The sequence below is a fragment of the Dendrobates tinctorius genome, unplaced genomic scaffold (assembly GCF_039654945.1).
Source record: "Dendrobates tinctorius isolate UK_male_01 unplaced genomic scaffold, ASM3965494v1 ptg000384l, whole genome shotgun sequence".
Lineage (NCBI taxonomy): Eukaryota > Metazoa > Chordata > Amphibia > Anura > Dendrobatidae > Dendrobates > Dendrobates tinctorius.
Genome location: NW_027362050.1, coordinates 285,030 through 299,898, shown reverse-complemented (window position 1 = coordinate 299,898; position 14,869 = coordinate 285,030). Strand labels below are relative to the sequence as shown.

Below are 14,869 nucleotides of genomic sequence, written 5' to 3'. Positions count from 1 at the left end.
GAGCGTACGCAACAGAGCAAAGCTAAGTGGTGTTTCCCCTGTATTGTCATTTTTCCTCATGTGTGTTTTAGTGCAGTGCTGGGATTAGTTTCTGCACCGACCAATTCCCTAGTGAGGGTTTAGGTTCAGGGCGAGCTAGGGTTTTTAGGTTCCTGGGCGTCGCCCGCTGCGGAACCGGCATAGGGAACGTTAGGAGTGCAGGGACACTGGCTCAGGGGCGTTCAGGAGGTCTCCTCTTCCCTATTCCCTATTGCAGGGCCCACCATTGTTAATGTTACCCAGGTTCCCCCTTTATTATTTAAATTCGCCTTACTGGAGGCGGGGTTTCCAGACTACTGTATGTATAACGTGTAATACCTAAATTCGCCAGTTGGAGGCGGCGTATCCAGCTGCACGTTTTATTACCACTGGAGGTGCTGTATCCAGGGTCACGGGTGTCTTATGGGTTCACCTTGCGGTACTCGCTGCGTCCAGACACACGTGACCGTGACATGTAACTTACAATACACTGCAATATATTCCTTATGTGAACCAATAAAAAACAGAGAAAAATTAATGTAACAAAAACATAAAAAATGGAACGTTGTATTGCAGCGCATATTCATATCCCAATGAATAAAGTATCATATGTATGCCATACAGAAAACTTTATTGCTCAAGAATTTACAGCTCTTTGAAGGTGTGGAGGAAAATTAAAAAACAGAAGAGGCTTTCACCCCCCTCCCCAGCCACATATTTAGCTAAAATCATACCTACTTTACTTATATAATGTCTTTAAAGGGATTTCTTTGGATGTGAACAAGTACAGGATCGGTGATAACTTGCTGATCAGTGGTGGTCCGACAGCTGGGACCTGCATGGGGCACTCTCAGGGTGTGTGCACACGCTGCGGATTCTGCTGCGGTTCCGCAGCGGATTTGGCCGCTGCGGGTCCGCAGCAGTTTTTGCTGTGGTGTACAGTACCATTATTCCCTATGGGAATAAAAAACAGCAATGCAGACAGTGCGGATTTTTCCGCGCGGTTTTGCTGCGGTTTTGAAACCGCAGAAAGAATTGACATGTCAATTCTTTCTGCGGATTCCGCTGCGGTTTGCCATCTCCTCCATTGAGATGAAAAACCGCAAGGCAAAACCGCAGAGCAATCCGCAGGTAAGGCCGGTTTCACATTTGCGTTAAAGGCCGCAGCGTCGGCCTGCGCACGTCCGCCGCTAAGCCCCGCCCCCTGCCATGCCTCCGCCGGTAGCTCCGCCTCCGGGCGCATGACGCTGCATGCATCATGCGTCCCCTATCTTTATCACTGAGGACGCAGGCCGTGCGCAGTATGTGTTTTGGTGGCGCCTGCGTCCTTTTGACGTTGTGCCGACCAGCGCCAAACGCAACCTGCTGCAATTTGGTTGCGCTCGGCGCACCGTCAAAAGGACGCAGGCGCCGCCAAACGCATACTGCGCACGGCCTGCGTTCTCAGTGATAAAGATAGGGGACGCATGCAGCGTCAAGCGCCTGGAGGCGGAGCTACCGGCGGAGGCGCGACAGGGGGAGGGGCTTAGCGGCGGCCGTGCGCAGGCCGACGCTGCGGCCTTTAACGCAAATGTGAAACCAGCCTATAACCGCAGGTCTTTTGACGTGCATTTACCTGCGGATTTTACAAAAACCGCGCGGCCAAATCCGCACTACAATCCGCAGCGTGTGCACATACCCTTACATAGAAAGAAGCCGATGTGCACACACCTAACCGCCGCTCTATACATTAGCTGGCGTAAAAAGCTGCGCTAAAGGGATAAAAGTGCCCAATTCTATTTACTAGACAGGCTCCTGGTGATCAGACCCCCACCCATCAACAGAATGTTTTGACTGGACAGTCCCTTTAACTATGGCCTTTATGCTAGGACAGTAGATTTTCTTCATGTGTTTTCAGTGGGGAATGGGAAAATCCCTAAATTAGTGTATTTCACAGGACGTGTTTTTTTTTTTTTTGTTTTTTTTTTAGAGCAGTTGGCCCCTCATTTTTCAGTTTTCTGACATTATGCAAAAAAGAAAAATCTACTAAGCTCAATTCTCCTATTCGCACCAAACATGGCCACCAAAACATCCGCGTCACACCGAGAGCAGTTTTTTTTCAAGCTAGTAAGGAACAAACATTTTTTTTTTCTCTCTTTTAACGTTTCGGGAAACGAGTGTTAATTTCTCCCCAGTCCCTGGCGACTTCCCGCAGTTCGCATATTTGTTAGAATAGAACGGCGAGGGAATGCGACGTCCGGCTCGCTGATTGGCTGCTTGCCTGGGACGGGAGCACGCGCACTGAGCAGGGCGTTCCATCGGTGACGTCATTTGGGTATTTCCGCAAAAGCTTTCAAGGGACCGTCTGCAATTTCTCGTGTAAGAGGGGGGCGTGGGTTCAAAGAAGCCAAAGTGAAGTGGAAGGAGAAGAATTGATTTCGAGAACTACAAGTGTTAATTGCAGGACGTGAACAGTTCTCCCCTAGATCCCGGGCTCGGAGGGCTGACTGCACTGACTATGGACGGTAAGGGGGGGATTTAGGGAGTGGGGGTCTGTGTGTCGGGTGCCATCCCTGGAGCTGGGCCTGCTCTATGATGGGGTCTCAGTACAGTTTGGAAGTTTTTTTTTTATCTTAGTAGCTGATTAGACCTTCTCTTAGGGTTGTGTGCATGTCTGTCTGATTCAAGTTATTGGGTCGATGTTACAAAAAATATCCAACCTGTCTCCAGCTGCTCCTCCTCCAGAAATGTGTCACCCTACACACTGATATCTGTCATTAATATCCTGTCATTCGGCCCAATATCTGTATGTTTCTACTGTTTATCAAATATTAGGTGGAGTCTTTGTAAATATTTACATAGCTTGCTCCTTTGAGTCTTCCTGATTTTGATGGAAGGCCATGAGTTACTTTTCCTGTATCTTCCATCTCGCTCTCCAAATGCACCTTTTTGAGCAAGGCCTGCGGATCCCCCCCCCCAACACACACACACACACACACACACACACACACACACACACACACACACACACACGTCCGTCCTGTCTGTTGTTTGTATGGCCACCAAAAAATCTTTGAAACTTTTCCCTTTTTGTTTTGTTTTTTTTTGTTTTTTGATCGGCGGCGCGGATCTTAATTATACATACTTTAGCGCCTCATTCAGCCGTCCGTGTGTTGTATCTGTTTTTCTTTTCATGGATACAACGCACAATCTACTGTATCCTCACCCATCTCTTGTAGATTGTGAGGGTCCTTTTCTCCTGTACCGGTTGATGACTCATTTCGTTCAAGATTTTTTTTATTTTTTTTTATGTATATAAGCTTTCTCATGTAAAGCGCCATGGAAATCACCAAGGACAACAGCATTAGTGTGCTGTCCAGGATTAAAGCTACAATGTTTGGGAGAAGATGTGTAATGTTTATTTCTGACACTTATGTAGCCACCATCATATTCCATAGTGCTTTACAGACAGTATCATCACTGTCCCCATTGGGGCTCACATTCTAGATTCTCTATCAGTATGTCTTTGGAGTGTGGGAGGAAACCCACACAAACACGGGGAGAACATACAAATTCCTTGCAGATGTTGACCTTGGTGGGATTTGAAACCAGGACCCCAGCGCAGCAAGGCTGCAGTGCCAACCACTGAGCCACCGTGCTGCCCATGTTATGATTAAAAAAAAAAAAAATTCTTTATCATTTGTTTTTATTTATCATTATGTGAAAATCACTGATTGTAATCAGCATGTCAGTTTTTACTTTCAGACCATTTATTTGCAAACGTGAAAACTCCGACATCTGAATGAGCCCTTAGGAGGTGGTCACAAGCTGGAACGGCTGTGAACACTACATCTCCCAACGTGGCCTACAGTGACAGGCTGTCAGGGCATACTGGATTAATAGTTGCTTCACAAAAGTTTGAAGTCTATTAACCTGTTAGATGTGTATATGAGACTAGTAAGCAGTGTAAAATCCTTTCCAATTTTTGCACATTAGATTGCAGATTCATAGCAAATAGCGCAGTTGACACAGTGCCCCCATTTATGCCCTACACGTCTTTCTTTTTTTCCCCACAGTGTATGGATAATTCATACACTACTGTAATATGCAGCTTATTTTCTGCTATGAAAATTTGCTGTTTTTGCCCTTGGGAGCAAAGAAATGTAGTTTGTAAATACAGAATGAGGCTCTGTCACCTTTCTTTTCAAATGTCTGATTTTAGTAAATGCGTCCATTCTCTGTAAAATAACAATTCTGAATTATTTATCCTTCTAGTTCTGTTTTCTACCAATCATGTTATTCCTCCTGGAAATTCATGAATATATTGACACTTGGGAGATTCGTTTCAATTTCTCTTGTCAAAAAGTTGTTTCTCTGCAGATTCTGAGAGAGCAAGGAACTGGACAGTGTCAGATTAGTTTGACATGTTTTCAACTAGTACCGTATATACTCGTGTATAAGCCGACCCCCTTAATTTTGCCACAAAAAACTGGGAAAAATTATTGATTCGCGTATAAGCCTAGGGTGGAAAATGCTGCAGCTACTGGTAAATTTCAAAAATAAAAATAGATAACCAATAAAAGTAAAATTAATTGAGACATCAGTAGGTTAAATGTTTTTGAATAGCCATATTGAATCAGGAGCCCCATATAATGCTCCATACAGTTCATGATGAGGCCCATAAGATGCTCCAAACAAAATACACCACATATAATGCTGCACAAAGGTTATTAATGGCCCCATAAGATGCTCCATAAAGGTTATGGCCCCATAAGATGTTCCATAGATTATGCCCCATATGCTGCCCCATAAGGTGCTCCATAGAATATCCCCCATAAGATGCTCCATAGAATATTCCCCATAAGATGCTCCATTGAATATAAGATAAGATAATCCTTTAATCGTCCCACCATGGGGAAATTCAGAGCACTACAGCAGCAAGGCAGGAACAAGTACAGATACAGATGCATAAAGGCATTACATTGACAGTAGGTAGGTACATATACGAAAAAAAAAAAATGTAACCGGACTGTCACAACTTTGGATCTATCAGTTCTCTGTTTGGGTCGTTCTCCGTTTTGGACAGTGCTGGTTATACAGCCTAACTGCAGCAGGAAGGAAGGACTTTCGATAGCGCTCCCTCTCACATTTAGAATGAAGTAGCCGGTCACTGACAGTACTACACATCTTTGTCACGGTCTCATGCATGGGATGGGAATCATTCTGCACCATGTAGCTCACCTTGGCCAGTATCCTCCTGTCGCCTACTTCCTGAACTGGGTCAAGGGGGCATCCCAGGACAGAGCTGGCCCTTCTAATCAGTTTGTCCAGCCTATTCCTGTCCCTGGTTGATATGCCACTACCCCAGCACGCCACACCCAAGAAGATGACTGATGCCACAACAGAGTTGAAGAAGGATGCAAGGAGTGCCCCTCTAACTCCGAAGGCTCTCAGCCTTCTGAGCAGATGCCCCCCATAAGATGCCCCATAGATTATGCCTCCATATATTGCTGCTGCCGCTACTGCAGGTATTTAAAAAAAAAAAAAAAAAAAAAGAGACATACTCGCCTCTTGTCCCTAGGGGCCAGGTGCCAGTGTGCTGAGCAGGCGGAGACACCGGCGCGCTATGGGGGACAGGTGTCGCCGCTCGCTCAGGACCCGGCACCTGAGATATTCACCTGTCCCGGTTCCAACGCTGCTCGCCGCTGTCTGCCCGCCGGGTCCCTCTGTCAGTGACTGTTCAGTCAGCAGAGGGCGTGCACTAACCACGTCATCGCGCCCTCTGCTGTCTGACCGTCACTGACAAGAGGACCCCGCAGGCAGACAGCAGCGAGCAGCGTTGGAACCAGGACAGGTGAATACTGCATATACTTATCCCCTCCTGGTGCGGTCTTTGCAGTCCCGTTCTCCCACGGTCTCCCTTCCTTCCTTCAGCGGTCATGTGGTACCGCTTATTAAAGTCATAAATATGCGCATATTCATGTCTTTAATGAGCGGTACCATGTAACCGCTGTAGGAAGGAAAGGAGACAGTGGGACAAGCAGGGGGCTGCAGAGACTGTGTTGTTATCTTTTCTGCACTGGTGTACCACACGGCCAATCCCTGATTGTAGGCTAGCTGTTTAATTTGGTATTTATGCACCTGTACAGCTGCCATTTTACTTGGGTCCGCTGCACCCTGGATTAGTGCAGATGCATTTGGACCTGTCTGGTTTGTGGTTGCAGAGACTGTGCCAGGGGGGGTCAGTATGATCTGACACCCTCGCCCCCCCTCCCCCACCTACCCCCTGGCTATGTGACTCGCGTATAAGCCGAGAAGGGGATTTTCAGCCCCAAAAAATGGGCTGAAAATCTCGGCTTATACGCGAGTATATATGGTAATTCCCATTTATTAATTCGGAAATGTCCATAAATAAAAAGGAATATCACACTACAAGGTGACGTGAAATTGGTGAAAATATGAGCCAGAACTATTAATTCAAAGTATAGGCAATCAGAGAAATTGCGACATGTCCATAAGGTCTTATACTTACCTATTTTAAATCGGAATAGTGCAATACTATAAAAAATTGGATTGCAGTCTGACTGTTATTGAATTATTGTGTTCATATGCCCCCCCCCCCCCCCCCCTTTTGGATCAGACTGAGAAAAAAATCTTTGCTTGCTGCAAGTGGGAGCGTATATTGGATGAGACTTGCCAGTGCAAGTCAGTGAGAGAAAAATCACACAGCACACACCATGCGTGTGCCGTCCGATTTTTTTTTTTTTTTTGTTATGCACCCATCTAGTAGGAGATATGACATTTCCTCAGCAAAGTACAATAAATTCACAGCATGAACCAGTAGAATAGAAAGATGTCCGTGACATACCATATATACTTGTGTATAAGCCAAGTTTTTCAGCACATTTTTTTTTGTGCTGAGAACGCCCCCCTCGGCTAATACATGAGTCATTGTCCAGAAAGCCAGCGGGGGGAGAGGGAGTGGGGAGCAGCGGCAGGAGTCGGCGGCTGCGGTTACAATTGTGCCGTTGCTAAAGAGAAATGAACATTCATTTCTCTTATAGCAGTGACGGCCTCAGCCGCCGGCTTCCAGAAGACACCATACTCGCCCTCCTCGCACCGTTGCTGCATCCAGGCGCCGGCAGCTCTTCCTGTGCTGAGCAATCACCTGGCACTGCTCATTAAGGTAATGAATATGCATGTGTCTCCACTCCTGTTGGCGTGGAGCGCATAGTCATTACCTTAATGAACAGTGCCATGAAACCGCTCAGCACAGGAAGCGCTGCTGGAAGCCGGAACGAGGTGCTGCCTGCGATGGCATGCTAGAGGAGGGCGAGTAGGATGTTTTTGTTTTTTTTTTTTTCTTTTTTCTCTTTTGAGGCATGCATACCAGGAAAGGAGGGGGTGAGCCGTGCACACAACAACAGGACCGTGGGGAGCCGTGCACGCAACACGGGACCGTGGGGAGCCGTGCATGCAATGACAGGGACGGGGGGAGCCGTGCATGCAATGACAGGGACGGGGGGAGCCGTGCATGCAATGACAGGGACGGGGGGAGCCGTGCATGCAATGACAGGGACGGGGGGAGCCGTGCATGCAATGACAGGGACGGGGGAGAGCCACGCATACCAGGACAGGGAGGAGGGGACAATGCGTATCCGGCTTATACTCGAGTCAATAAGCTTATCCAGTTTTCCATGCAAAACTATGGTAGTTGCCTCAGCTTAAAATCGAGTATATACGGTATTAAATTAGTTATTATTTATTTATATAGCACCATTGATTCCATGGTGCTCTACATGAGAAGGGGTTACATACAAATTACAGATATTACTTACAGTAAACACACTAACAATGACAGACTGATACAGAGGGGAGAGAGGACCCTGCCCTTTCGGGCTTACATGCTACAGGTTGGTGGGTTGCAGCAGTTCCGGTGTTGGTTGAGGTGATATCGCCGGTAGTGGTGAGAGAGAAGGAGGTAGCGGGATCATTGCAGGCTGTAGGCTTTCTTGAAGAGGTGGGTTTTCAGGTTCCGTCTGAAGGATCCAAATGTGGTTGATAGTCGGACTTGTTGGGGCAAAGTATTCCAGAGAATAGGGGCTATTCGGGTGAAGTCTTGGAGGCGGTTGGGTGAGGAGCGAATAAGTGTGGCGGAGAGAAGGAGGTCTTGGGAGGACCGGAGATTACGTGAGGGAAGGTATCGGGAGATTAGTTCAAAGAAATATGGGGGAGACAGGTTATAGATGGCCTTGTAGGTCAGTGTTAGTAAATTGAACTGGATACGCTGAGGGAATTGGAGCCAGTGAAGAGATTTGCAGAGGGGAGAAGCGGAGGAGTAGCGAGGAGAGAGATGAATTAGTCGGGCGACAGAGTTAAGGATGCACTGGAGAGGTGCAAGGGTGTTAGCAGGGAGACCACAGAAAAGGATGTTGCAGTAGTCGAGGCGGGAGATGATGAGGGCCTGCACAAGCATTTTAGTAGACTGAGGGTTGAGGAAAGGACGGATTCTGGAAATATTTTTGAGCTGGAGGCGACAGGAGGTAGAAAGAACTTGGATGTGCGGTTTGAAGGACAGGGCAGAGTCAAAGGTTACTCCGAGGCAGCGGACTTCCGGTACTGGGGAAAGTGTGAGGTCATTAATTTTTATAGCAGAAAGATCTGAGAGATGGAGGAAAGATGATGAGTTCAGATTTATCCAGATTGAGCTTGAGGAAGTGAGAGGAGAAGGAGGATATGGCTGATAGACACTCTGGGATTCTGGACAGCAGAGAGGTGACGTCTGGGCCAGAGAGGTAGATCTGGGTGTCATCAGCATAAAGGTGGTAGTGGAATCTGTGGGACTTTATGAGTTGCCCCAGACCAAGTGTATAGATTGAGAAGAGTAGGGGTCCTAAAACAGAGCCTTGGGGGACTCTAACAGAGAGAGGATGGGATGAGGAGGTGGTGTGGGAGTGGGAGACGCTGAATGTGCGTTTGGAAAGGTATGAGAAGATCCAAGATTGGGAAAGGCCTTTGATGCTGAAGGAGGAGAGGATCTGTAGTAGGAGGCAGTGGTCAACTGTGTCGAATGCAGAGGACAGGTTTAGAAGCATGAGTATAGAGTATTGTCGATTTGATTTGGCTGTAAGTAGATCGTTAGTAATTTTGGTCAGGGCTGTCTCAGTGGAGTGATGGGACGGAAACCAGATTGTAGATTTTCAAAGAGCAAGTTAGACGATAGGTGGGAGGAAAGTTCAGCATGGACGTACTGTTCCAGGCGTTTGGAAGCGAATGGGAGCAACGATATTGGGCGATAGCTGGACATAGCGGTTGGGTCGAGGGTTGGCTTTTTAAAGATAGGCGTGATTGTGGCATGTTTGAAAGCGGAAGGGAAGGTACCGGACGTTAGTGATAGGTTGAAGAGGTGGGTTAGGGATGGGATAAGTGTGGTGGTGAGGTTGGAGAGGAGGTGGGATGGGGTCGATGCACAGGTTGTGAGGTGCGATTTGGAGAAGAGACGATTAAGCTCCCCTTCAGTGATGTTGGAGAGTAAGGTTATGGGGTTTGGGCATTGGTCTGGTATACAAAGGGGTTGTGGTGGTTGAGTGATGAAGACTTGCCTTGTTTGGTCAATCTTGTTTTTGAAGTGTGTGGCAAAGTCCTCGGCAGAGATGAGGGAGGTTGGAGGAGGCAGTGGTGGGCGGAGGAGGGAGTTAAAAGTTTTGAATAACTGTTTGGGGTTGTAAGATAGAGAAGATACAAGGGTTGTGAAGTAGGCCTGTTTAGCAGAGGTGAGGGCAGATTTGAAATCGAGTGTTGCCTGTTTGAATGTGGTGAAATCATCTTGCGAATTTGTTTTCTTCCAGCACCACTCTGCAATCCTGGACACTTGCCGGAGCTTTTTAGTGGTGGTGTTGTGCCAGGGTTGTCTGTTGATACGTCGCATTCTGCCATGAACGAGAGGGGCAACTGTGTCAATAGCTGATGCGAGAGTGGCATTGTAGAAAGAAGTGGCACCGTCTGTGTCATGGAGTGAGGATATGGATGCCAGTGGTAGAATAGAGTCAGGGAGCGCGTGGGTGTCTAGGTGCGCAAGGTTTCTGCGGGGGTGTGCATGTTGCTGGACCTGGGTGCCTGGTGAGGAGGACAGGGATGAGAAAGTGAGTAGATGGTGGTCAGATAGAGGGAGAGGGGAGGTGGTGAAGTTAGAAAGAGAGCAGAGACGGGTGAAGATCAGGTCTAATGTGTGTCTGTCTGTGTGGGTAGCTGAGGAGGACCACTGAGTAAGTCCAAAGGATGAAGTAAGAGACAGGAGTTTCGAGGCTGCTGACTGAAGGGTATCAGTGGGGATGTTGAAGTCACCCATGATGATAATGGGGGTGTCAGTTGAAAGAAAATGAAGAAGCCAGGTAGAGAATTGGTCAATAAAGGCAGTGGTCGGGCCTGGAGGTCGGTATATGACGGCCACTTGGAGGTTGGAGGGAGAGTAGATGCGGACATAGTGGACTTCAAAAGAGGGGATGATTAGGGAGGAAAGAGGTGGGATTGGCTTGAAGGTGCAGTTGGAAGAAAGGAGAAGACCCACTCCTCCACCGTGTCTGTTGCCAGGGCGAGGAGTGTGGGTGAAGTGGAGGCCGCCGTAACACAGTGCAGCAGGGGAGGTGGTGTCAGAGGATGTGCGTGTGTAGTTTAATGTACATGTATTTAGCAATTTAAAAAAAGGGGGTACCCCATGTAGTTTTTTGGGGGTTCCCCTTTGAAATAACCAGTAAAGACTAAGCAGACAGCTGGGGACTGGTACTAATAAGCAGGAATGGTCAAAGGATAGTGGCCCTTTCCCAGAATATTATCAGCCCACACCTGTCTGCTTTCCTGCAGCTGGTTAAGAAAAATAAGGGGGACCCCAAGCCATTTTTTATTTATTTTGTAGCTAAATACATGTACAGAAAGCTACACAAGCACTGCACTAATTATATATATCAATGACATCTTATTAACTATATCTGTATTTAACATTCTTTTGTTACTTACAAATTGAAGCTTGAAATAATACAGTAATTTTCTATGTAAAAGCTGAGGTTACAAATGCATTGCATACGGCTACAAAAATCGCATTGTACTCGCATGACACTCGTCCTACTTTTCAGAAACAACATCTGCCCAGTTTTATTTACGCTGATGAGTGGGAACCCTTAGTAAAACAAACATGGAATTGTTAGCTTGGTTTTGAGAATGATGACGCTCGTCTTCTCATGTACACTGTTTTTGGACTGTGATGTGCTGTCATTTTATAGACGTAGCCTAGGAGGCTAGAAGAGGTGCATAGTTTTACTTATTGTGTTTGCATACACTTTTATGCTCTATTTATTTTAAAGCATTTCTTTAAAACTATCCCAACCAACAAGGAATATATACTTTAGCAGGTTCCTGCTATGTTTTCGTCAACCTGATCTCACAGGTGCTGTCGGCCGAAATTCAAATTACAGGGAATAAAGCACTATTGATTAGAGAAGAGGTAAAAATGTGTCTGTTCCTTTAAACAGAGTCCTAGACTGTTCCCCCGAAAAGGTCACTTTACTGTATATCAGGTTCATACATCCATGAAATTGGAGCCATTCTCATACGAGAAGACCCAGCCTGATGGTGGGTCTACGAGCCTGAGCAAACTGCTTCATAAACGTCTATGAGGCAGTTAGTCAAGATTGTGAGACCTTGATATCAAGCTGGGTCTTCTGATGCAAGATTGGTTCGTGACATTTCAAAGCTACCTATTCAATAGTGAAGCGTGAAACCAATGGCACTGTCTGTTTATTTTTTCGCTCTGCTCAGAAAACCGGTATTTTGCAGTATATTATCACATGATCACAACCTTTTGGCTCCCATAACAGTCCATACATTATGGACAGCGCATTCATTGTCTCCACAGGAGGTTGTTTTATTTTTTGGGGTAACTATTAATTTTGGGCTAACCTGTGGATGTTCGGGTCTCGCGGGTTCAGCCGAACAGTTTAAAAAAAAAAAAAAAAAAAGTTTGGTTCGGGTAACGGAACAGTACCCGGACCCCATTCACATCCATTTTTGCCACACTGTCATCTGCATGACAGCGTGGCAAACGCTGCCTCTGATTGGCGATAAGATCATTACCATCGGTCAGAGAGCCGCAGCGCCCTAACTTTCAGATGATAGTGTGAGCCTGGCCACTATGACTAGAAGTAAAAGGTTTACCTCCAGTCACAGGTGTCGGCTGATGGGACTACTACTCCCATCAGCCCACGCCTGCTGCCGCTAAAGAGGAGGCACATGCTGATGGGAATATTCATCAGCTGATTCCTGCGCTATAAATAAAAAAATTTAAAAAATGGCGTAGGTTCCCCTGTATTTTTGATAACCAGGCAAAAGTGACAGATGAGGGCTGCAACCCTCAGCTGTCAAGTTTAGCATGGCTGGTCATCAAAAATAGGAGTCCCTATGTGTTTTTTTTTTTTTAAATTATTTCAATAATTTAAAAAATCGTCATGGGGTCCCTCCATTTTTGACAACCAGTTAAGCTAAATCAGACAGCTGGGGACTGGTATTCTCAGGCTGGTAAGGGAGAAAACTACACTCATGTAATAAACTGTCTATAGACTAGACTTTCTCTTTCTTCCTTCTCAACAATTTCAGGTGCTCATTCAACCGGCAAGACGTCTTTCAGAAAAAAAATTAAATACTCCAGTGTGTAGATTCTTCTCTGTCAGCGATGTGAGTGCCTAAGTACCAGAAGAAGAACAAGGAAAATTCCTTCCTTGTAAAGAGACACAGCGCATAGAGATGTAGGCGCCTACTACAGGTTCAGTGCGCTATATTAAAATCGTAGCTTGCTGAATGTTTAACAAAAAAACTTTATAGAAAAAATCCAGCTCCCTGCAGTAGAGTCCAATGGCCGTGCATGGAAAGTAGTTCATGTTAGCAGCAAACGAGCAGTATCAAAGAAGGAAAGGGTATCCAGTAACAGATCTATAGGTGAATAATTATTTAAAAACAAAAATCTTTAATGTATAACGTGGTTATAATTATATTTAAAAACCATTAGTTTAGAAAAAAGGCATCATAGTTCAGAGTGTTCAATGATTAACAAACAGTTGGTTTGAAACGCATAAGGCCATGAGTTTCCCGGGTTACTTGCCTTTTTTACTAAACTAATGGTTTTATACCATAATTTTCACCATGTTATACATTAAAGATTTTTGTTTTTAAATAAATATTCACCTATGGATCTGTTGCTGGACACATTTCCTCCTTTGATCTTGCTGAATGTTTTGTATGCTTCTTATAGAATAATAAAACATTGAAATCCTTTAAAAAAATAATAATAATTCAGTGGTCAAATTACTAATCACAAAGCCCCATAACAATTCTTCAGGTTTTCTGTAAAGTCTTTATAATCTACCGCCCGACCTTTAGACTTTCCTCTGCTCTAAGGGTCTTAAAGAATATTATAATAAAGATGGTAGCTGCCCTAAGAAAAAGTTAATAAAATCATCACCACTTTCTACTTGGCGATTTTTCTCTTGATTGCAGAGACGACAGCAGTAACTCCAGCAAACTTTGCCAGAACCTTCTAGTTTAGACCTAGGGTGGGTAAAAATCACCTTAAAGCCACTTTCACTGGTGACCGTTTTCACATGTACCGGAGACACTTACACATGTAGACCCATTCAAGTGAATGGGTCTGTGCACATGTCAATGTGTTTCCACGAACCGTGTGTCTGTGGGCAAAACACACTAACATGTCCATTTTTTACTGTCAGCACAGGCTGCAAAACGTCCCACACATGGGTGACACACTGGGTTGTCATCCATGTGACACGTTCCGGCGCCTGAGAAGCTGCAGTACAGTAAGCGTTGTTCCCCAGCACCAGGTGCTGAAGACGGCTCTCATCATTCTCCTCTGCTCTGCCGGGGATCAGCACAAGTAGGGAAGAATGATCAGAGTTAAAATCAAGTGATAACAATGACAGCAGACGCCGGCTGATGGGAGTATTCATCACCCGCTGCCTGTGGTATAAATAAATAAAAAATTTGCCATGGGTTTCCCTGTATTTTCTATAACCAGCCAGGCAAAATCCCAGTTAGGCACTGTAAACCTCAGCTGTCAGCTTCAGCAGGGCAGGTTATCAAGAATGGAGGGGTCCCCACACTGATTTTTTTTTTTTTTAAATTATTTAAATTTAAAAAAAGGCATGCCCCCCACACATTTTTGACAACCAGCCTTGCTGCTAAAGCTGGGGGCTGGTATTCTCAGGCTGGTAAGGGGTCGTTGATATGCCCCCCCCCAGCCTAAAAATAGCAGCCCGCAGCTGCCCAGAGAAGGCACATCTAAGGCGCTATTCCCGCCTCTTCTCACTTGCCCTGTAGCGGTGGCAAGTGGGGTTCATATTTGTGGGGTTGATGTCACATTTGTATTGTCAGGTGACATCAAGCCCATGGCTTAGTAATGGAGAGGTGTCTAGAAGACACCTCTCCATTACTAATCCTATAGTTTATATGGTAAATAAAGACACAGCCAGAATAAAGTCTTTTATTAGAAACAAAACACAGTTATACTCACCTAACACCTAATTCCACTGAATCCGTCATCTCCTGTAATAAACCAAAAAATAAAAAAAAACAACAATATCCCTCACCTCTCTGTTCCACACCATAATCCATATCTGGGGGATGAATAGCTTTCAACCTGGATGGCGCCAAGATGCAGAGTGCTGTAGATAAGCCCCCGATGGAGGTGGCCGCATCTTATAGGGCAAAAAATAGGTGACAGATTCCTTTAAGTTGGTAAGCAACAGTGCTTGAGCACCCCATGTCCAAGATACACAAAAGAAAGCAGATGCCCCAATAGCATATGAAACTC

At 45.7% G+C, this 14,869-nt stretch overlaps 1 protein-coding gene across 2 annotated transcripts in view; it reads left to right on the top strand.

Annotated features, from left to right (window-relative positions):
• Positions 1-2,294: 2,294 nt before the first annotated feature.
• The window catches only part of RELA (RELA proto-oncogene, NF-kB subunit), a 51,459-nt gene continuing 38,884 nt past the window's right edge, over positions 2,295-14,869 (top strand). Inside the window, exon 1 of one of the 2 annotated variants that reach the window (XM_073563238.1) lies at positions 2,295-2,522. In XM_073563238.1, coding sequence (XP_073419339.1) covers positions 2,516-2,522 — 7 coding nt within the window. In that variant the 5' untranslated portion in view covers positions 2,295-2,515. The remainder of the gene's footprint in view (positions 2,523-14,869) is intronic. The other variant, XM_073563237.1, reaches the window with a different exon arrangement.